General features: G+C 42.9%; 1 protein-coding gene across 5 annotated transcripts in view; it reads left to right on the top strand.

Moving 5' to 3' along the window:
* Nucleotides 1–17,083, top strand: part of TNRC6B (trinucleotide repeat containing adaptor 6B) — a 211,491-nt gene extending 194,408 nt beyond the window's left edge. For 4 of the 5 annotated variants that reach the window (XM_054031143.1, XM_054031135.1, XM_054031127.1 and 1 more), the window contains 10 exons: nucleotides 557–667; nucleotides 882–1,053; nucleotides 2,503–2,640; nucleotides 3,028–3,204; nucleotides 4,457–4,603; nucleotides 4,844–4,939; nucleotides 7,256–7,594; nucleotides 8,010–8,080; nucleotides 9,794–9,933; nucleotides 16,271–17,083. In XM_054031143.1, coding sequence (XP_053887118.1) covers nucleotides 557–667; nucleotides 882–1,053; nucleotides 2,503–2,640; nucleotides 3,028–3,204; nucleotides 4,457–4,603; nucleotides 4,844–4,939; nucleotides 7,256–7,594; nucleotides 8,010–8,080; nucleotides 9,794–9,933; nucleotides 16,271–16,658 — 1,779 coding nt within the window. In that variant the 3' untranslated portion in view covers nucleotides 16,659–17,083. The remainder of the gene's footprint in view (nucleotides 1–556; nucleotides 668–881; nucleotides 1,054–2,502; nucleotides 2,641–3,027; nucleotides 3,205–4,456; nucleotides 4,604–4,843; nucleotides 4,940–7,255; nucleotides 7,595–8,009; nucleotides 8,081–9,793; nucleotides 9,934–16,270) is intronic. The other variant, XM_054031161.1, reaches the window with a different exon arrangement.
* The last annotated feature ends 7,004 nt before the right edge of the window (nucleotides 17,084–24,087 follow it).

Below are 24,087 nucleotides of genomic sequence, written 5' to 3'. Positions count from 1 at the left end.
CTTGCACTGATAGATTGGGTTTCCTACAATCCTGGTCCTGTCTACAAACTCTGCTAAGACAGAAGTGGAACAAACCTAAAGAGAAAACAAGACTTGTTCTGCTGATTTTTGCATTATTTGTGTACAAGCACCCCTGCTCTTTTGTACAGGAAAACACATGGTTGTTAGGGGTCAACACAATCTAAACTTATCTGTGTAGTTAGAAGTTGGATCTCTATTTTTTGTTATAGTCAGTCAGTAATTAATCTTAGCAACAACTTTGTGGTGGGAAGCAATTGTGGACTGATATTTCAGTGATTTTGTTATTCGGGCTTGTATTTTTAATGACTTGAATAAAGCAGCTACTGGGAATACTGTTTCTAATTTCATTAGGTGTAACAGGAAAGCCAGATCATATTCTTCTAATTCTTTCATGGTGATTTTATTTTCTTGTGAAAAGCGAGGAACTGTTTGTCCTTACCAAAAGCTATTAATAAAGCATTTTCCAGTGATCGGTTCCACCAAGAATTTTTCCCAAAATGAGCCCATATCTTTTTCTTCTCCACTTGTGTTGTAGGCATGTCAGCTTCTTCTTCAGCAGCAACAGCAGCAGCAGCAGCAGCAGCAACAGCTGTTACAGAACCAGAGAAAGATTTCTCAAGCTGTACGACAGCAGCAAGAGCAACAGGTATGGCACTCTTAGTTCTGTCAAAGGCATGTGGGGTGCAGGGTGTTTGAGGAAACTTGTCTGTCTACAACAAAGACCATGCCATACTCCTTTCATCACTAGGTATCAGTTAAGTTTCCTTTCACTCTCTCAGAACTAACCACTACTGCATGATTACCCAAGCAGCCAGTTTTAGTTGAGAGTAAATTCACTTATTTGTTTCCTTTGTTTGCAGCTTGCTCGTATGGTGAGTGCCCTCCAGCAGCAGCAAAGGCAGCCTGGCATGAAGCATTCTCCATCCCATCCAGTTGGGCCTAAGTCACATTTAGACAGCATGGTACCCAATGCTCTGAATGTGGGTCTCTCAGATATACAGACCAAAGGGCAAATACCTGGATATGGTTCTGGTGAGTACTGCTATGAGCTGGGGTTATTCGTTGTGTTGCCAGTAGTATTACTCTATTAGTTTGACCTGTGATCCACCAGGAGTGCACTAATTCTCTGGTACTATAATTTCTGTATAGGCATTGGATTTAGGGTTTGTGTCACGATGTCAGCTCCATTGCTAAAACTGCATTGTCTTGCAAGTCTTCTAGGTTTGGCTTTTTTCCATACAGAGTGCAGCCCAATGGCATCCTGACTTACCAAGCTTATTTTAAGGCTGGCTGGTAGAGCAGCATTATGTAAAAGATAGGCTCTGCCCCCAAAGAACTTAACAGTCTAAATAGATAAGACAGACAAAGATTGGGAGAGGAAACAGAGGCACAGAGAAGTGCAGTGATTTATGAAAGGTCCCAGAGCAGGTGGTAGAGTTGGGAATAAAACCCTAGTTTGATTCTTAGTACAGTAGCTTATCCACTAGATCACATTGCCTCTCAATTACTTTTTTTATAGACTTCCCCTTCAGTGCAAATAGATGTTATTCCTTCTCCTCCCCACAACCTCCACTCTCTCTCTATATATATATATATACACACACACACACACACACACACACACACACACATTCTGTGTTAAAATAGGGACTGAAGCTGTGAAGATGCAAAGACATTTATCACTTGATTTAAAAAAAAAAAAAAGTCAGGAAAACTTGGGACCTATTGGAAAAGTGAATTGGACTCAAGTTGCTGAAAGCTGGACACTTGTAGCCAAGGCTTTGGAGCGGAGCCCGGAGCTGGAGCGCAGAGCAATAGGTTTGTGCCCGGAGACGGAGCGGAGCAATTGAAAAATTTGGTTGCTCCAAATCCCTGCTTGTAGCAACAGAATATAGTAATATCTTTAGGAAGTGGTGATAGGAAAAGGAGGACAGACAAAAGATAGTGGACCATTGTATGTTGTACAATGGTCAATCTGCCTTTTTGAAAACAATATAGCATTATTATTATTATTATTTTTAATCTTAAAAATATAGCTGAACTATTCTGTTTTAGTTTATCAGCAGCACCTAGAGGTAATTAGTCCGTTAGTTCATTCATCACCATGTTTCACTACCTTCGCAGCCTTCTTTAGTCATTCTAGTTTAATTCAGTCTTGCCACAGACTTATGCTAAGATACAGTGAATATACTTGCATCTGTGTAGAACATGGCTTTTCTGAATATCAGACCTGATAGCATGGTAACACCGGAGAATCTGCTTGGCAGCTGGTAAGTTTAGTGGGAATGGCACAATGATGTGTCCTGCACAGATGTGGGGTTGGGAGTCAGATGAATTGCTTTCATACCACCTGAAGTGTAGCTGTGCAAAGGGATTTCAGTTACTACCATTGCATTTAATTTATCTTTATGATCACAAGTATCCATTTGGAAGGCGATTCAAACAAAAAGAGAGAAAATGGTATTGTTTTCTGTTTCACAGGCTTTGGTTCAAGTGGCATGGATTATGGCATGGTGGGAGGGAAAGAAGCTGGATCAGAATCTCGCTTTAAACAGTGGACTTCTATGATGGAAGGGATGCCCTCCGTAGCTTCACAAGATGCCAATATGCACAAAAATGGTGAGAGAGATTTGAGGTTATACCGCCTGAAATAGGAACATTTTTATACCATCACTTTTCGCCCCAGATGAAAAATATTGATGGAGAAATCTTCATTCCAGTTGTATTCTCTTTGACAGGTTTTTGAACACATTTTCCTCTGGTAGTTTTTTTGTTTTTGTTTTTGTTTTTTAAATCCATCAACTTTATCAGCTGCTGATAGGTAACATTTATTCCCCACACATCAATAGTTCTGAAACTACAGTGAAACTGGTATGATGTGCTTTAACTTAACTAATATCTTACTCCTTCTGTGGTGGTTTTAAATTCTCTTGGTTCCAGTTTTCTTGCCCCTTCCCAAACTCCTATATTTCCTCCATGTAAATATATCTTTCTCCCACTTCTCAGGCGCAATAGTGCCCCCTGGAAAAGCCCGTGGAGGATCGCCCTACAACCAATTTGACATAATCCCAGGCGACCCGCTGGGTGGCCATGCAGGCCCTGCTGGCGATAGTTGGTTACCTGCCAAATCTCCACCAACGAACAAGATCGGAAGCAAATCCAGCAATGCTAGCTGGCCTCCAGGTATTGCACAGGGAAGGATGTCACTCAACTCTTACAGTAAACGTGACGAGCATTTCTCTTCAGTCTGCTTTTTTAACTATCTCAAGAGAGTTATTTTTTGGGCCTCTCTACCCAGTCAATTAAATCTGTTGTCTTTGAATATTAAATAGGACTTGAAATGTTAAACCAGGGGTCGGCAACCTTTGGCACGCGGCTCACCAGGATAAGCACACTGGCAGGCCGGGCCAGTTTGTTTACCCTGCCGCATCTGCAGGTTCGGCCGATCGCGGCTCCCACTGGCCACGGTTCACCGCTCCAGGCCAATGGGGGCGGCGGGAAACAGCGGCCAGCACATCCCTCAGCCTGCGCCGCTTCCCGCCGCCCCCATTGGCCTGGAGCGGTGAACCGTGGCCAGTGGGAGCCGCGATCGGCCGAACCTGCGGATGCAGCAGAGTAAACAAACCGGCCCGGCCCGCCAGGGTGCTTATCCTGGCGTGCTGCGTGCCAAAGGTTGCCGACCCCTGTGTTAAACTGACAGTATAAATTTAATAATGAATTAAGAACAGAATAACTATAGAGTGCCTAAATGATCCTTGATTTCTGACAAGTGAACTGTGACCTTTTGTGTTTGTGATGGGCATACAGGTGTGATTTGAATGTAGTTGATTAAATCTGCTCAGAAACACCTAACCACAGAATGCACACAAATCAGTTTCCCTCTTCTGTACTGCTTGCTGTTTCATTCTGTGTAATGCTTGCATGGAGGCTAAAAAAAATCCCACTGAAAGCACATCTGTCAGTGAAAGGTGTGGATGTTTGGCTTTCCAGGTGATTTTGGGATGAGGAAGGGCAGGATTTTTCTGCCTGGAGCTTATTGCATTGGTGACGCATGATGTAGCATGATCTTCTTTGGGAAAGGCTCCTGTGTGCCAAAAATATCATTGAAAAGGGTATAGTGTAGTCAGCAAGGCTGAAGTCATTGAAGTCTAGTACAGTCTGAAATGAGAAAGGTGGAAGATAGTCCAGAGGGCGCCCCATGTATTCAAGCCAGTTTTGGGGTAAACTCCCATGGACATGAACTGTGGAGAGCAATATAGTGAGAGGAGAGGAGTAGTACAAGGCATATTCTATATAGGAAAGTCTTCTCCTGATGATCCATTGAGGAGCCCTATAAAAGATAGTCATGAGCCCTTTCAAAACATCCTCAAATTGTTAATTTTTTGTAAATGGCATTTCTGTCTCTGCATCTTATTTTTATTCCTTCCCATCCCAGAGTTCCAGCCGGGAGTGCCATGGAAAGGTATTCAAAACATTGACCCTGAATCTGACCCCTATGTGACCCCTGGAAGTGTGCTGGGGGGTACAGCCACCTCTCCCATTGTAGATACTGACCACCAACTTCTGCGGGACAACACCACAGGTAAAACAGCAGACACCTGCATTCATTCCAATATCTTCATCTTTTACAGGAGTAATTAAAAAAAATCTAATTCTCCTCCCCACCCCCCCAAAAAGGGTGAGAACACAAAAAAGCCTAGGCTGCACTGACATGTTGAGTCACTGACATTTAATGGAAATGGAGCCAATGGGGAGTGTTGGTATTACAGAAACTCTTATATTTATCTGCAATATTTTCTTCCTTTCCTTCCCACTTTGATAGGGTCTAATTCTTCCCTCAACACCTCGCTGCCTTCACCTGGTGCCTGGCCCTACAGTGCCTCTGACAATTCCTTCACCAATGTTCATAGCACTTCAGGTAAGTGGGTTCCAGATCTTGAAAAACAGTCACCAGCCAATCAGTATTCTCTGTCTGTACCCACTCACCTTGTCTCTCTACTTTGGGTGTCATCTTGTAATGCTTCCTGAAAGCTAGGGAATTGAGAGATTTGATTGGCTGGTATGCTAGTTTTCCTCCTGATAAAATGTTCCATTACAATTGCTTTAAAACAACCCTCTATTTTTAATGAATTCCCTTTAAGATCCAAAATACAAAGGTCCAGCACATGGGTCAGGGGATGGAGTAGAAGGCAAAGAAGAGAGGATATAGGGAACATCCACAAAACTTACAAGCATTTCTCATACAAAATCTACTAGGATAAATAGTGAGGGTTTCATTTCTTTAATTTGTTTTTATGTGTACCTGCTACTAAGCAAAGAACTCAGAGATGTTAAGGGAGGGAAACACTATATGCAATCACCTTGCAACTTTCTAAAAAGGAAAAGCACTGTTAACCAGTGGAAGTGAAAATATTCTATTGCACCCTTCATCCCCCTTCAGGACTTGAGAGGGAAGTTATAGTGATTCTGGCAGTTTAACATGTAGACCAAAGCCTAGACTTTTGCCCTACATCTTTTCTTGGTTATAAAGACACCAGGCATTCCTATTAATCAATGGGCTCTATACTCACCACTGAGTAACCATTTGAATATCCAACCCAGGAAATCCAGTTAGATTTCCAATTTTTTATAAATCCCAAAGTTTTCCCTTGAGCTGGCATTGTTCTTGGCTAGTTCTTATAATTAAATAGGTGTGACTCTATAGGATGGCTTTGATTGAAGCAGTGTCTGAATATGTAGCTTTGTTCTACAAGGACATGTAAAGTTTCTGTTTCAAAGTCAACTGCTGGTTAATCTGAGTCTGGGAAGAGGGACACCAAACCCAGCTTTACCTCCTTTTAACTATATCTAGCATATAGAAAAGATGGGAATGATTTAAAGAAGTAGAAATGAATAGGATTAACACATGTTCCTCAGCTTCAGAGCATTTCTCTAGTGCAGGAAAATGACTCCTTGAAGTGGGTCCTCTAAAATAGGCAGGTTAGAATTCACTGATCCCTAAATAAAATTTCCAGATCTGTTGGTGTTTAGATTTTTTTTGTACACTTCAGATTTACATGTGTAAAATTAATGCAAGCCATTGGTACTTACAGACCCCTGGACTCCAAGCACTATGGAAGGTAGCGATCCAAATATGTTGCATTATAAATCATTTCCTTTTTGCTAACAAATCTGCATTTTTAATTCTCAGATTTGCACTTATTGTGCTACCTTGGGGAACTGGGAACCCTGATTGTTTGGTTTTTCTCCATTTCAAATCTACACTAACTTGACAATAGCTAGGATTTAAATGCACGTACCAGATGTGAGCCAGATTGACTAGACAAGTGCATTTTTCCCAGACAGCCCTGCCTTGAAGAGCAAGTGCTGCTTCAGGATTTTTGGATCTTATGCTTTATTGTTCATTTGCTATGTCCAGTCAGAAGTAAAATGCCAGTTACTGGAGTAATCTGCACTCTGCCTAGCAATCTTATACTGGGTGAGCAGTGTGTCCAGTAACTTCAAGAGAAACTGAAGAATGTATTACTGTCTTCTTTCTTAAGAAAGGGAGAAGAGGGAACCTCCCCCATATCCAGAATTGCAAGTATGAATTTTCCCATTTTTGTTAGCATACACGGCTTCCTATTGGAGGTCTTTGAACTTCACTAGGGGAAAGCCATGTTTGGGATCAACCTCAGAAAAACTGAATTCCTGTCATCAGGGATCTCCTAAATCCAGATTACACAATAGCTCAGTTTCTTGCTTTGCACCTCATAATGAAACCCTTGTCTCATAAAATGGAAGTCATCCTACAAAAATAACACCTCTTTAGGAAGCAACATAAGCCTAATATGTAGAGGAGGGAACAAGGAGCGATGAGTTCCCACTCTGCAAGTGTCTTATTTTCTGAGCCTCAATTTTCAATTTGTTAAATAAGGATAATACTTGCCCACCATTGTAAAGAGCTTTGAGATCCTCAGATCTGAATTATATCTCTCAATTAGATCTCCGATTATATTAATGTGTCTAAGAGGTCACTATATGAATGAATGAGTTATAGAAAGCAGGGATTAACCAGGTCTGACTTTGCTTGTGTTTTAGTTTGGTACATGCTAACAGCTGCATGGATTTGAACATTGTGTGCCTGCACCTGATACAAGTGGTTTTAGCCTGCTACAATAGCTGCATAGTTACATAGACTGTGTTGTGGGGCTTAAATCCCATTAATCCATGCCTTTTATTAATCTATTTACAGCAAAATTCAATGATTACAAATCAACATGGTCCCCAGATCCCATAGGACACAATCCCACTCATCTCTCCAACAAGATGTGGAAAAACCATATTTCCTCAAGGAACACTACAGGGCTGCCCCGCCCACCACCTGGCCTGACCAACCCCAAACCATCATCTCCCTGGAGCAGCACAGCACCCCGATCGGTCAGGGGGTGGGGGGCACAGGACTCAAGGCTTGCCTCTGGTGAGAAGGATCTCCTGATAGCATCATTGCTCGGCCGTGAGGGGTGTGTGTTATACAACGCTAATGGTGTGGATATGATGCGGCCTTCACAAGAGAGGAAGTTGCGGTTGCCTGGTAAAGGAAAAAAATATCCCTTTTTAAAATGGAAACTTACTGTCAATGTGAGGGAAAGGTCCCGGGAGCTGTCTGGGGAGGAGTAAGGAGAGGGCTGGGAGCTACCAGGAGAGGATTTCTGCAGCATGGGCCTTTTGAAGAGTAATGGGTGGTGGTGGTGAAGTGAATTATGTGGTTGGGGAAATCTCTAGAAGACACAAACTGGCAAAAATTAATCCTAATGTTAAATGTGAGAATTGTTTTGTGTACAGTACTGTAAAGCATAGAATCCACTCTGTTAGTATGTCTGATATAGATGAAATTATCTGAGAGACAGACAGACCTGAGCATAGTGCAGAGGAGGCATTTGTTTGTCAAAATGTACTCTCAATATCTTCTGACTTTTGTATTTCTCCCTCTGTTTAAATGTTTTCAGCCTCTACCTGGAGTGATGGTGGCTCAGTTCGTCCTAGCTACTGGCTGGTTCTTCACAATCTCACTCCACAGGTATTTCTCTTTTACTCCTCTTTTGGGAGGCGGGAGTGCTAAATTACAGAGAGCAGGATTTGTGGGCTGCTTTTCTAGTCCCATTTTAATGAAGTTTAACGATGCTGAATTGGCTTGGTGATTCTGATGAAATACCTGTAGTCAGAGTAGCCTGCTTGACTACAGTAATCACATCAGCTAAATGTGTAGAGATCTCAGTTGCTTTGGTAGGATGATTGATATTTGCCATAAGACCATTGTAACTGTCCCCACCATTACCCAGGGTATTTTGAGGAGGAATTACTCTCAAGTTTGTTTCATTCAGAAATGTGGATAAATTGTGTTGTGCATAATAGCTCAAGGCTCCAGTTTCTTTGGGACATTGTCAATAAAAGAGCTAGGGAGAACTGCCAGGTTTTACTCTGGGGTTTCCATAGCAAAACCTCAGAATGTTTCCAACACTGTTGCCAACAGCACAGCCTAGTTAGGACACTCCAGCAGTCGTCATTCTTGGAGCTTGTTTCCATTCAAAATAAATTCTACAGAGGTCCTGATTTCAGTAAGTCCAATTAGCCTGCATTGGAGCCTACAAAATGCCTATATGATTATCAGCAGCATTTTGGAAACTAGACAACCACCCATTATCCAGTAGGATAATTTATCACACAGCACAGCTTAAGAACTAAGACCATGGAAAGGAGGGCTGGGATCTTCTCAGGTCATCCAAAATGCCAAACTGCATCACTCACATTATAAAGAACCTTTCCCTTGATATAGAGGGCAAGAGCAGCAATAGGAAAAAGGTTTGTCTAGTTGCAATGAAAAAGCACATTTCTATGTTTCTCTTAATGCAAGGAATGTTTCATGCTGTTCTAGCAGTCACTGAATGGCAGAAGAAAAGATTTGGGAGAAGTTTAAATTACTGAAAAAGGATATAAATGGAACTGATTGTGATCAGAAAGGGGAAATGGCAAAGTGATGCTTGCTGATATAGAAAGAACAGAGGCAGCTGCTGCTGAAAGTGTCCAAGATGAGAGACTGAGCTCTGTTAGTCTGGCAGACTAGCAACAGTATTAATTGTTGTTTATCTCATAAACCACCAAAGTTAAAAGCAGATCCTTTGCACCATTCAAAAACTGAAATCCCCAGTTTTTCAAATGGTATAAAGTAGTAATCTCTAGCATTTTCAAATTACTGGCTGGTTTTAAAATTCTTCTGAAATTGAATCATTGGGGATGGGGGGGAAGCAAATCAGGTGATCAAAATGACATGTTTTTTTGGTGCAATATTTCTTTCCCTAATAGGGTTAGAAATACAGTTTGTACTCCACTGGAAATCTGGGAAACACAGAGATAATCACAATTTAGTCATCTCAACAAGATGAAGGGAGAGAAAATTAGACGGGGGCCTAGAATGAGCTAAAATTTAAAACAAGCTAAGCTTAGTATCTAATTGCTGTACTACAAAGTGAAGTCACTGTAAGATGCACAAAAGCCTAATGAAAAGAACCTATTTGTAAATAACATCCCATCCCTCTCACTGACCTTCTCAAGGTCCCACTCTTTTCCCTGTGACATGCAGCACAATACTAACTCATTTTTTTAAATATAAATTTTTAATTACCTTATTTATTAAACATACCTCAAGTTCTTCAGATGTATTCATATCATAAACAAAAAGTTCAGTGCCCCTTTCTTTCAGTAAACTGTTATTTGTCCTGACTATCTTCCTCAGATCGATGGGTCAACCTTGAGGACGATCTGCATGCAGCATGGCCCACTGCTGACATTCCATCTGAACCTGACCCAGGGCACCGCCCTAATCCGATACAACACCAAACAGGAGGCGGCCAAGGCCCAGACTGCACTGCACATGTGAGTTACCCCAGCACATGCATATACCCCATTTCCTCTGTCACACAGAGCTGATTTTGTCTATTGATAAAAGTCCTGCATGTAGGAGGTGATTCAGGAAAACTTGTTCTTTGAGTGCTTGCTCATGTCCATTCCATGCTAGGTGTGTGTGTATGCCACATGCCCAGTTGCTGGAGATTTTTTTTTCCTTAGTGTATTCATAAGACTGGCCTTCGTGCCCCCTGGAGCCCCGTGCACATGCGCCAGTATAAGGGGTATTGAAGGCTCCACACCCTCTCAGTTCCTTACCACCTGTCACAGTTGCTTGGAATGACCACCTTGCTCTTGCAAGGCTTTCCAAGAGGTTTAGACTCTGTAGTCTATCGTACACCTCTACCCCGATATAATGCGACCCGATAGAACACGAATTCGGATATAACGCAGTAAGGCAGTGCTCCGGGGGGGCAGGGCTGCACACTTGGCTCCCGCAGACAGCGTTATATCAGGGTAGAGGTGTACATAGTTTTTATTGTTAACGTACTTAGTTATCCGTTAATATTAGTGTATATAGTATAAATAGCAGTCCTAGTTGTCATGGGACATCATTCCAGGGACTGGGCATGCCCCGATCCCTAGGCTTCAAGCCTTGTCCCTCCTGCGGCAATCCCGTGGCAGTGAGCGACCCGCAGTTGAGTTGTCTAAAGTGCCTTCGGGAAGCTCACGTTAAGGAGAAATGGAAGATCTGCAGGGGCTTCAGTCCATGCACTCAGAAAGACAGGGACATTCGTCTGAAGGCTTTGCTCATGGAGGCAGCCCTCAAACTGTCCTCAGCCGCTCCAAATCGCCGCCAAGCACTTTGGTCTCCATGCGAAGTGCTCCACCGGCACTGCTCTTCCTGGCTCCATTCTCCATTCCCAGTGCCAAGGAAGAAGCATAAGAAACAGCGTGCCAAGAGAGGGCGCTCTCCAGTGCTAAAGAGGGACAACCAGGGAGCAGCTGATAAAATGAGACCGATGCTGGGCCACTCGTCCTCCCCAGAGTCGGACCCCCTCGACTCCGGAGGTTTTCCAGGTTACAAAGGATTTCATGTCCCTCCTGATACTTCCCACCCCCGAATGCCCCTTACCAAACAGGGATGGAACGGTTCAAGGGGCAGTGAGCTCCGTCGCGGAACTCACCGTCGTGTCACCACCAAGAGGAAAGCCCTCCATGGCCCTGCCGCAGCGGTTCCCGACCCAGCATCAGTCACCAATTCCCCAGCACTGCCTGGAGGCAGAGTGGGTACGGCTCTGCCATGGTCTCTAGGGGAAGAGTCCTCTTCAGAGTCTGGGGGGAAATCCTTTGCCGCGCCGAAAAAGTACCAGCGGTCATACTTCCCAGTGGTCATACTCTGGTGTCCGCGAGCCACTGTTTCTTCCCGACCAGCACTGGACCCCAGCTCTGGTACCCACCCCAAGGTCACTGAAGTGGCCCCAGTGGAGGTGGTACAGATGGAGGAGGAAGGACCAAACCCTCCTATGGATTTAGGGGGTCACAAGTCCTAGTAACCCTCTTCAACCAGATGACTTCAGGGCCCATCAAGAGCTCCTGAAATGGGTCGCTACAAACTTGGGGCTGGAAGCCAAGGAGCAGCAGCTCCCTCCAGAGTGGCCAGAGCCAGTCAATGAGGTTGTGTTGGGACCAGTCAAGGCACTATGGCAGACTCCTTCATCTCTGCGAGGTTTCACATGGTCTCCCTGGCTCTATCATTCCCTCCCTGGATCCAGGAGACTGGTATTCCACCCTCGATTTACGGGAAACTTATTTCTACATCTCCATCTTCCGTGCACACGAGATTCCTCAGGTTTGTGGTGAGCCAATGCTGCTACCAATTCATCGCGCTTCCCATCAGTCTGTCAGCAGCCCCATGAGTTTTTACAAAGTGTATGGCATGGTTGCAGCTTATGTCAGATGTCGAAGTGTACAAGTCTACCCCTACTTCGATGATTGTCTCATCAAAGGCCACTCATGGACTCAGATTCAGCACAGCATTGGCTGCACGTTTTGGGCACTGGGTCTGTTAATAAATGAACAGAAATCAACACTGGTTCCAGTGCAGAGAATAGAATTTATTGGGGTAGTGCTCGACTCCATCCAGGCCAAGGCCTACCTATCAGAGGCTAGGTTCCGAACTACGTCAGATCTAATCGCCGGGTCACAGCTCACCTGCTTTCAACTGCCCGGGTGTGACTCCAACTGTTGGTCACATGGCAGCATGTACCTACAGGGTGCAATACGTGCAGCTATGTCTCAGATCCCTACAGATGAGCCTGGCATTAGTCTAGTCCCCGGGGGGACACCACTTGGACTTGGTTCTCACGATTCTGTCGCCCATCTTAGCTTCTCTGATTTGGTGGAGAGACCCATGTTCTGTGATGAAGGGGGTGGCTTTCGCTGCCCCATATCCGACAATAACATTGGCTTTTGGATGTGTCAAACCTGGGGTGGGGAGCCCACCTCGGCAGACTCAGGACCCAGGGTCTCTGCAGAACTCTCTCTACATACAAATGTCAAGGAACTCAGGGCAATATGCTTGGCTTGCCAGGTGTTTGTTCCCCAGCTCTCAGATCAGGTCATGCAGGTCTTGATGGATAACACGGCCTCAATGTTTTACATCAACAAGCAAGGGAGAACTCGATCCTCAGCCGTGTGTCAAGAGACCCTCCGACTGTGGGACTTCTGTGTGAAGCACACCATTCACCTCAAGGCATTGCGCCTCCCAGGAGACCAGAATGTGTTGGCAGATCATCTCAGTAGGTCCTTTCCTCTTGCCACAAGTGGTCTCTTCACCCAGAGGTCATCGCTGTTATCTTCCACAAGTGGGGGACTCCCCCAAGTGGACCTGTTTGCCTCCAGACAGAACAGGAAATTTCCTGGTTCTGTTCTATGCGCGGGCTCAGCAAGGGTTCCCTTTCCAATGCCTTCTTACTCTCGCGGGCAGATGGCCTGCAGTACACCTTCCCATCGATCCTCTTGGTTCACAAGGTCCTCCTAAAGATGAAGAGGGACAAGGCGAAGGTTATCATGATTGCTCTGGTGTGGCAACACCAGCATTGGTTTGGCATGTTTCTGAATCTCTCAGTGGCAGCTCCACTAGTGCTCCCATCCCGCCCAGACTTGATTTTGCAAGACCACAGCCGGTTGCTTCACCCGAACCTCGCCTCGCTATGTGTGACAGCATGGCTGCTGCGTGGCTGAACCCTGAGGAGCAGGCTTCCTCGAATCAGGTTCAAGAAGTCTTGCAAGGTAACTGAAAGCCTTCCACCAGGTTTACCTGATTGGCTAAGTAGAAACATTTCATTTGTTGGACCTCTGCACGGAATCTTTCTCCATCTCAGTTTTCCCTGCAGTCCATCTTGGACTACCTGCTCCACCTGAAACATCAAGGTCTGGCTCTATCATCTGTTAGGGTTCACTTGGCAGCCATCTCAGCCTTCCATCCTCCAGTACAAAGCAGATCAGTTTTCTCCCAAGAGATGAAAGTCAGGTTCCTCAAGGGCTGGGAAAGACTCTACCTGCAGGTGCATGAGCTGATTCCCCCATGGGACTTAAAATCTGGTCCTGTCTAAGCTCACAGGGGTCCCTCTGCGAGCCGTTGGCATCTTGTTCCTTACTGCCTTTCTCTTAGAAGGTCGTCTTCCTGGTTGCCATCACTTTGGCCAGAAGGGTCTGTGAGATCAAGGCCCTGACATCAGAAGCCCCTTATATGGTGTTCATCAAGGACAAGGTCCAACTGCGCCCCAACCCGGCCTTCCTGCCAAAGGTGGTGTTGCAATTCCATATCAACCAGGAAATTTTTCTGCTTGTCTTCTTTCCAAAGCCGCATAGCACCGATGAGGAATGTTGGCTCCGTACATTAGACATTAGGCAGGTCCTGGCCTTCTATATCAAGAGGACTAAGCCCTTCCGCACATCTGCACAACTTTTTGTAGCAGAAGTGGAAAGGATGGGACTACCGGTGTCATCCCAAAGAATCTCATCCTGGATGACAGCTTGCATCCGAGCTTGCTATAAGCAGACAAAGGTTCCGCCTCCAGCCATTGTGACTGCTCGTTCCACAAGAAGCCAGGCTTTGTCAGCAGCATTCCTCACATAGATACCAATCCAGGACATCTGCAGAGCTGTAAAATGATCATCGGTTCATATCTTCGCATCCCACTACGCCATCACCCAACAGGCCTGTGATGATACCAGATTTGGGAGAGCAGTGTTGCAATCAGCACATCCATGAACTCTGAGCCCACCTCCAGGGGTACTTGCTTGTGAGTCACCTAGCAGGGAATGGACATGAGCAAGCACTCTAAGAAAAAAATGTTATTAATCTTTTGTAACTGTTGTTCTTTGAGATGTGTTGCTTATGTCCATTCCATGACCTGCCCTCCTACCCCTCTGTTGGAGTTATGGATAAAAAAGAACTGACAGGGTGCGGAGCCAGCGGTACCCCTTATACTGACGCATGTGCGCAGGACTCCAGGGGGCGCTAGGGTCAGTCCTACGGATACCACTAAGGGGAAAAAAAATCTCCAGCAACATGGCACGTGCACACCTAGCATGGAATGGACATGTGCAACACATCTTGAAAAACAATAGTTACGAAAGGTCAGTAGCCATTTTTTTGTCTGTCCACTTCCATGTTTTAGAAACTCTCAGGTAGTAAGCCAGTTCTCGGAGGTAGGAGGCTCTTCCTTTACCAGCAGAAGATGGGGAATGATGCTTTGTTTCTGAATGAGATTGTTGGAACTGCTGCTGCAAAGTGACAGTGGCACAACAAGGATTTTGCAATGGGTGGGCTGGACTGATGGGATCAGTGTGCAAATGAGTATTCAAATACGGCTGTGTTTATGAAAATTAATAAATTGCTTCAGATGAGCATTAATCTGCAAGATTTTTGCAAAGTGATGAATCGCATTTTCAATCTGTAACAAAGTCCATGTGAGTACCAAAGCTAAATTCCTTTCCTCCTCCTGCCTCTTTAATAAATAAATAAAGAAAAAAGTGCGGTGGGGGGGAGGAATTGCTTTGTGAAGGAAAGCTTGTTTCCTAAAGCAGAAATTCTCAAACTCTTTCATAGCATGGACCACATTTTAGTAGAGGTTCTCACAGACCACTTGTCCTCTCATTCTTGGTTGTATGTATCACTGCCTCCTAGTTACGATGGTGTAAGACCCTTGTGGCAGCAACAACAGTTGCTTACATAGGAAAGTGATGGTAGGAAAGTATTTAATGTGTTTTAATAAGAATTTAGTAGCTGGAAATCAGGAGTGGGAATATGCAGCATTATATGACCCGCCAGCTCCCCTTGAGCCCCCAGCAAGTTCAACATGGGCCACAGTTTGAGAACTCTTTGAAGTAGAGGAAAATAAACTTTTATTTGGGTGAAAATGTTTTTTTTAACTCTCTACAAAGATTTTTTTAAAACTTTTTTTTTTCATTAAAAAAATCTTTAAGAAAAAAATCAAAGTTTGGAACATTTTAATTAAAATGTCTCAAAGAGAAATGTTACCATTTCTGCATTTTTTCCCCATTGCTGGTTTTTACCCATCTGCAATGATTCTTCAGTTCTGTTCCCTTCTGAGTAATCTTTACTTCTTGGGGCACTGCAATGCAGAAAAATAGGGCTAGGAAAAGACAAAATAGACTGTGGTTTTAACTGAGAGGCACTTAAAATAAGTTTGCAGATCCCAGACTTGGTTTCCTGTTCTCAGGCCTCCATTAGTTTTCTTAAATTTGAGTGCGAGTCTGGCTTGCTTTAGAAGTGCATGCGGTCTTGAGAGCAAAGACTTCTTCCCATGCTCCCAGTTACCTTTCAGAAATGTTAAAGCTTAAAAAAAGGTTGGGAACCTAACAAATTCCTTTTTTTTTTTTTTTTTTTTCATTCTGAAGTTCTTTGATTTCTAACCTTTTCTTAAGCTTTTGTGTTTTGGAAAGATAATACACGCTGAACCTATTCATGTGTGTCTGCACCTTTATTTTGGCGGGGGGGGGGGGGGGGGGAATTATCTCTTTCATGTGCATGTTTATGACTCTGTTAATGTTTCGTACTCTCTCTGTGGACTGGGTTTCCTATACAGCCATAAGAGCTGTAAACGTACTGTCATTTTTTAAAAAACGGAAAGTTTGGGTTCTGCAGAGTCTGATTAAACGGGTAAAGTGGAGATGACTGCACCCACCTTCCTTGCTTAGTTCTACCACTGATTTCCTTACTGGTCTGGGCAATCTTTGCCATTTTGTGTCCAAGGTTTGGAATCCTGTGCATGTACCTTGGTTTTTATATGAACTTCGTTTCTCGTTCACCCTTTTTTCTCCCTGTCCCCCCCAGGTGCGTGTTGGGAAACACTACCATCCTGGCTGAGTTTGCCACAGATGAGGAGGTTAGTCGCTTTCTGGCACAAGCTCAGCCCCCGACACCTGCAGCAACGCCAAGTGCACCCGCAGCAGGCTGGCAATCCCTGGAGACAGGACAGAACCAGACAGATGCAGTTGGACCTCCTTTGAATCTTTTTGGTGGGTCAGCAGGGCTTGGGCAGTGGAGCAGCAGTGGTGGCAGCAGCAGTGGGGGCGATCTCTCTGGCGCTTCATTGTGGGGGCCCCCAAACTATTCTTCAAGCTTGTGGGGGGTCCCAAGTGTAGAGGATCCCCACAGAATGGGCAGCCCTGCTCCCTTACTACCTGGAGACCTTCTGGGAGGAGGGTCGGATTCAATCTGAACTTAGAACTTTCAACTCTGACCTCGTGACCTTTTTTGGAACAGCAGCAGCACTAACTTGACCTTTTCGTTTTTTTTCAACTTGCAATAAATACATTTTTAAAAGGAAAAAAGAAAACGGAGAGAGAAAAAAGGTGGGTCATTGACAGACTGTCTGAGCACATAGTTGCCTCCCTTATGTAACTTCAGTTTTTTCGTTTGGAATATGAATCCAAAAAGAGAACATATCACTCTTGAAATACTTGAATCATGAACGCCAACTTAGAAAGACAATGTGAAGCAAGTACACATACCATTTAAATTTAAACACAAAAAATTAAAAAAATTAGTTTCTAGTTTTTCACTTTTTCATGTTATACGGAAGTTGTTGCTAAGAAACATATATACTGAAAAAATAGCTTTTTAACTTTGTTTGCACTGGGTGTGTTTCCGTCCTTAGGTCTACCGTGTTGGGTGGGGTTGGGGGTGGGGTTCAAAAGAATTGCAGGGGTGGGGGGAGGGGAAGACTTGACGGAGCCTCACTTTAAAAACAAAAAAAATTTGAAAAAAAAATTGAAAAAAAATCCCAACACTTTGTGATTGGCTGGTTGATAAATACCAGTGTGTTCTGGCACATGTAACTGCCCATGTGTGCTTGTTTCTGGTGAGTGCGCATTTTCTCCCTCTCTCTCTTGGCTGTCTCAGAATGCTGCATTGCTGATGGGTCTATGGGCTGGCTGGCCATCTGTGTATCTTGATTCTGAAAACAAGTATGGGGGAGTCCCAGTGGCTGAAACAAAATTTTCTTGGGCTGGATTAAAATTTGTCAAGTCTTTTTGGTTTTTTTAATTGATTTTCGGAGGGTGCTAATTCAAGTTTGCAGATCATATTGAATGTGGGTTGTTGCTTCCTAGCTCTTGTTCTGACCCTGTGGTAGAGCAAAACACTGCCATGTCCGAAGGATTTGGTGAGAAGGGGAGCCAATGTTGTCTTTTGAGTAGCAGTGTATTTATTTATTTATGTCTGCATGTGGGGTTTTTATGAGTAAACCCTAGAATGTTTGTTTTATAATGCAAGCCATTCTTTTTTCTTCTGTGGAGGGTAAAACAGAGGATAGAAGACATCACGTTTATATGTGGCTAAGACCAATGTTCTTATCTAGTCCCTTGCAGTCTTCAGTATCTTTAGAAAATTAGTCTCACCCCTCCCCCAAACCATATACATATATTCATGTTCATTCATGAAGTATCCATCAAAACCTTGAAATTCCAGCCCAACCAACATTATTCTCTTAATTGATTTACTGCTTATATTAAAACTGACAAAACTAAGTTGTGTCAGCAGTTTGCTGGCCTGCCTGCCTCATCTCCTGAAAGCACATGCAGCTAACTCCTTTCTGCATCCCTCCTGATGAGTGTTACCTGTGCCAGGCCGTGGTGTATTACAGCACCAGACCATCACTGACAGAAACGTTTACTTACGAATGTTCTTAAACCAGTGTGTACTTCAAATGTTTCCTTTTGTTTCTCTGTGTTGTGTTTTTTCCTGTGTACGTGGTTTTGCTTAGGCAGGTATATAACTAGCAAAGACTTTTTTTAAAGTATTGCACCTTTTTTTGTTTTTACTTTTTCTGTACTGTTGCTTTTTAATTTCTGTATTTAACGAAAGATTTGTTTGGGATTTTTCAAGCATCAGTGTAGTAGTACTCTGGGCAGGATGGGGTGACCTTTAATCCACAGTGATAGCCAGTGTGTGCGTGCGTGTGCACGCTGGGAACAAAACTTACAACACTGCTTGTGAAAAGAGCTGTAGCAGACCTGAAGGGACATCCCTTTACACAAAGCAGGAGATATTTTGTGGGGGCAGGGAGAAGAGGGAAGAGAGATGATGGTACTCTTCTCAGAAGTGCCACCAGTAGTGTGGTGGTGTCAAGCTCTGTGTTATACTGTTTAGCATAAAGTGCTGACATTCTGTACCAGCAAATACCTACCCATTCCAACCCTGAGTGGGAACGTACCTCTGTTGTCCTTAACTGTAGGAGGTGGGGAGGGGAGGGAAGTCTCTTTTCTTTAGCATCTTCACTGAAGGATACAATAGTGTCTAATGTATTTAACTCTTTAAATATTGGGGGGAATGGAAAAGGCAAACTGAAATAGTTTACGTGTGTGTGTGTGTGCGCGTGTGCGTGTGAGAGAGAGAAAGGTGGGGAAATTCTGTGATTTTTTTTTTTTTTTTTTTTAATTGCCATATCTGTGTAAACCCAGTGTGACATTGAAGGCTGACTGAGGGGAATGCTATATCTACATATGCCTATAGATTCATATGCAAAGTGTTATGTGACCCAAAGTATGTTTGTGTATGTGTGTAAACTGGAGTCTGCAACATACTATCTGGTCCTTTTTTGAATATTATTTTTTTTGTTTTTGTTTTTTTTACTGTGCCCTCTCCTCCATCCCACCATACACATTGAAGCAGATATTTTTCTTCCAACTCCTACCAGTTAGGTTTGTTCCCTCCCTCCCCCCAGGCAGAGCTACATTGTCTCTGGTAGCCTCAACATGAAGACCAGCCATGCGCAGAGATGCAGGAGAGATAAAACCCCTGTGCCAGCAGTACTTTCAAATGAAGCACCTATGATGGCCTGAATAAGCCGCTATCCATTCTGTCACGTTACTCGCCCATGCTGGTTCACTGCTGTGTTCCACCCCCTCACTTCTCTCTCCCAACCTGCCCTAAGGTCCTTTTACCTGCACTTTGGGTTAGTTGAGTTAATTGCGATACTACGGTGAAAGCCGGGTGCTAGAGCCCCTCTTGTTTACAAGACATAATGAGGGATTTGAAATATTTAAAAATGAAAAGCTAAAATGTTCTTCCATAGTAAGCTTAAAGAGGAAAAAAAAATTAAAACTTACACACAAAAAAAGACCAAAAAGTGCACGCATGCATGCATGCATATATATTAGATGAAGACTAACTCTGGGAGCATTTAACAGTGTTTTTTGTTTTTGTTTTAACATTTATTTTCCTGCTTTAAATTTGCAAGCTTTCTCAGGAATTCTAGGGTAGGAAGCCAGTTTTTGAAGATGGTTTATTTAACCTTATCTTATCCTAGATAGATGGCTGTTTCTTTCCTGTTGATAAACTTTTAAAAGTTCCTGAATCTTCAAAAACTTTGAAAGTTTTTTTTACTTTAAAAAAAATTAAGAAGCAGAAAAATCTCCAAATGTTACTGTCATAACTGGGGATCAAGCATTTTAAAGACTGTAAAAAATAATTACTACAACAAATTCAGTAAGAGCAACAGAAATTCATTGTATTCTTAAAAACCAAGTTGTGGGAGAAAAGGGTTGTTCTTTGTAGAGCGCTGTTAGTCTCATGTGGGTACAGTTGCATGTGGGGGGGGGGGGGAAGAGATGTGTGAATGGAAGTATAATCACTTAGTTCTTCTGCAATGAAAATTAGACTGAACTATCCCTCCAAGCACCTTTTTAAAAGAAAGAAAACTGTAAACCTAACCCGTACCTATGGAATATCCTAGCAATGGAGCAGTTGTATCTTGTCTCCTTTTTAATACAGAAAATGATCGAGAGGGGAGAGAATTTGAAAGTCTCCTGTGAAATGTACATTAGAGAACAAAAGTGATTATTTTTAAATTTCCAACTACCCCTTAGTCAATGATAATCCCCATTATGAAGATTTGCTGCTTGCTTTTCTTTGTTTCTCACCCAGAAATGTACTTTAGTTTTAGTTTTTTTGAGGGGAATATTTAAGCTCTCCTGCTGACCCCACAGGTGCCAGCTGTCAGGACTCCCCGCCCTGAGAACAACTTTGCTGAACTCAGTGTTGGGATGGATAACTCCTGTCTCTCACCACTAAGGGAGAGGGGCCTAATCTGCCTGAAGTTTTTAGGCTGAAACCACAAGCCACTTTAGTGCCTTTGTACATATACCCACACATTCTGCAAAAGGAGGCATATGTAGTCCAGACACTCCATGAAAATGAATGCACCTGCTCTTAGAATAGAAAACGAGCCTGCCGCAAAGGCATGCCATGCAGTGTGTTACATAACAGAATAGGTAAGAATGCTTTTTATGATTTGAAAAATCAAATGCCAAGTTTCTCTCCTATCACTTCAGTTGTGCTCTGTTTGTGTGTTGCATTCTTCCTGCAAGTGTGTGCATGCAAGTGCGTTAAAAACAATACACCAAGTTAATTTGGAAAATCGTAGTGTGATTGGCCAGTAGAGAGGGATTCTTTAGTTTCTTTTTCTTTGTTTAAATTGAGGGAAAGATATTTATCTGAATGCTTTGCCAGAGGCTGTGCTTTATCAATTGGCAGTGTACGAAGAACAGAAAATGGTAGGACTTAGTGAAAAACAACCAAGGCCTTTGCTGCAGTCCCTTTGCAACAGCCATGGCTGATGACTACTAAGAGGTTAGAGCACTGACTCTTTGGCTGTGTCATTTCATAAGGGCATCCTTCCCCTCTCCAAAAACACCCCCATCCCTGAACTCTGTGTAGGCTTTATCTTTGGCACTTGTATCTTGAGTCATCAATTTATAAGTTGCTTGAGGTACTTTAATGCCTCCCATTTTCCAGTCTGAAAAAATTTAGTTGTCAGTTTTGTTCCTGTCCAAATTTATAGTTGAAACCATGCAAGTAATACTTGTCTAATCACTGGTTCTATAATGGTTTTTCTGACCATTTTGAACAATAGTTTTGGAGGACCATGCTAGCCAGACAGCACACTCCTACAGGCCAAATATGGCTTGCCTTTCTCAAACAAGCAGTTCTATTTGATGTCAGTGCTTGAAAGAGGCAAGTAGGATTTGGTACTGGGTAGGTCTGGCTTTTAGAACACTGTTCTTGAGAAGGCATTTGTGACTGTCCTGGTCAGGAAAAATGTGCTGCTAGCATTATTTCACATGAACACCATGAAAAGAAAACCAGGAAAAGTTTGTGAGAAGAGGTGGAAAGGGCACATCTTGGAATAGATTATGAATCTCTACTGCCAGTTGGGGGTCAAATGTCAAGTCCTTCCTGTTAGTCTCAAAAAACACATCTTCAGTTTCCCAAGATGTTCATGAAGAAACAAAGAATGCACCTTGTAGCAGTTCTGTTCTTGATTCTTGCTCCTCATGGCCATATAATCTAAACACATACATGTCTCAATTATTATTCCTTTCTTCCTGATTTCCTGTCTCCTTTGTTTTAATCCTCCACTGTTTTAATTTTTCTAATTACATTTTAGCATTTTTTCCTTTTACGTTCTATTTTCTACAAATTCTGCTCCAGTACCAGCTGCTTCCCCCTTCCCCCGAATGTTGCCTGAATTGTCTGTAGGCTTATTCTCTGAATTAGATGGGTTTGATCCTTTTTCCCTTCTGCCATAGTAACTTTTATTAAAGTGATAGTGAAGATTTCTAGTATGCAAAATGAGAAACACAAGCAAAGTAGGAAGTTTTAAAATATGACCACTTCTAGTGGAAAGCAGATTTAATTTCTTGAACTGGGTGCCCTTTGGGAAGACTTTTAGTCTTTTCCAATATGCCTGTGCTTTTCTGGACACTTTTCCATCGATGCCGAGGACCTCTACAATCAAATGGTGTGAACTTTTTCTTAGACTTTGGCTTTCTGATGTTCAGGTTAAACAGACCGAAGAATTTATATATTGAACAGAGACCTTAAGCCAAACACGTTTTACTCTGAAGTATAAACAGGATGTTTTCAGTAGTCTCCAATATTAGAGAACAATTCAGCCTTCGTATTAAGTTGGCCTTTTTTTTTTTTTTTTTTTTATTCATCTTGAAGCTTTTAAAAAATAGTACATTAGAAATCTTGGTCTTTCTACTTAATACTGTTTTTCATTGCAGCGATTTGAACTGGCAAAGGTGACTGGTGTAATACTTTGTAAAAGCCAACTTTCTCCTTAGTATATGCTCTCCTTCCTCATCAGATGCTGCCACATCTCCTCTGTTCATGCCTTGATTGTAGAATAATCTTCTGCTTCATCCCTCTGCTGCCTTTCCCTCTTCCTGGGTTTGATTTTGCTCTTGCATGTGGATCTCCCATTGACTTTAATGGGGGCCCAGTATGTGCATCTGAGATCCAGATTTGGCCCTCTGGGTCAGATCCAGGAAAACCTTATAGCAGTCATCCTTACTCTCTCAAGTTAGTGCCACTGACTTGAATGAGTAAGTGCTACTCACAGGAGTAAGGGCTATTTGTGTAAGTAAGCGGTTGCAGGATCAGGATTTAAGATTGTAGCTGTGGAGCTATAGTGCTACCAATACAACCAGGAACACCTGCCTGTCCATGCATATATTAAATTCCCTGCAAACCATGTGATTTCATAATCCAGGACTTCTCCAGTGTTCTGAGATGCTCTTACAGTGCTTGGCAAGTAGTCGCTCAGGATATGAAGTCCTGATTGACTGGGGTGGAAGTTAAATTTTTTTATCTGCCCTGGGAAAAATTCCATTATAGCAAGGATGGATGTCTCCTTAACTGTAAATATGCAAAATAATAATGCAGAAAATATTCCCAAAAATACAAAGTTGAAATGATGTATAAGAAACTAAAAAATGCTGTCAGGAGAGTGTAATTTTATTAAGACTGAGTTTTGTCTTGTAGCTGAAACAACATATGCAGAACCTGTAGCCTTTTCTACACTAATTTTTCAAAAAAAAGAAAAAAAAAATCCACTGGTAATGTTAGTAACATTAGGAGTCCAACATAGAGGGGCCACCTGTTGCCTCTGGTGTTTTAAGCATCATGTTGATTATACCTACTCTGAACAGACTATAGATGACATGATGCTTACAACACCAGAAGTCCACCAACACTAAGGTTTCTTGGTGGCTGAATAAGTGTTAATAATGATGGGGAAACTTGTGCAAAATTTTCTGTAAAATTAGCTTAAATCTTTTAGCTAAATAGAGTTTGCAGCTAGGACTGTACCCTAGCTAGGGACTAACCTTTTAAGCACTGTTCTAATAAGTTTTGTCTCCTCTACAGACGTTTTTCAAAAATATCTCACCATTGCAAATACCAGCACAAATGAACTTGTATTACCAACAGTGGAGACATTTTGGCAAAATTTCCCTGAAGTAGATAAGGCCATACAGTTTAGTCCTTTTTATACTGATTGGCCAGGCTATATTAGAACCCTGTTTGTCCACAATAAAGTCCACAATGCTGCTATTAAAACTGAGTCAGTGGACCTCGTTACAACAGTTTGGTTTGTGGTGTAGATTGGACTTCAACCATGTTCTGTGGTTGGCTAAAACCTTGGATGTGCTTTAGCCCCATTATGGAAAATGGTTAAGATCCCATCTGTGCCACAGAAAATGTTCTAATGGTCTCCAGACTTGTAGGGTTCTAAGCCTGTTTTTTAAATTGTGTTGTGAGGCCAATGGAGATGCAACCTAATCAGTGGCATGCAACAAAGC

The sequence above is a fragment of the Malaclemys terrapin genome, chromosome 1 (genome assembly GCF_027887155.1).
Source record: "Malaclemys terrapin pileata isolate rMalTer1 chromosome 1, rMalTer1.hap1, whole genome shotgun sequence".
Classification (NCBI taxonomy): Eukaryota; Metazoa; Chordata; order Testudines; family Emydidae; genus Malaclemys; species Malaclemys terrapin.
The sequence above is the reverse complement of the archived record's forward strand: the minus strand, read 5'-3'. Positions and strand labels throughout refer to the sequence as shown.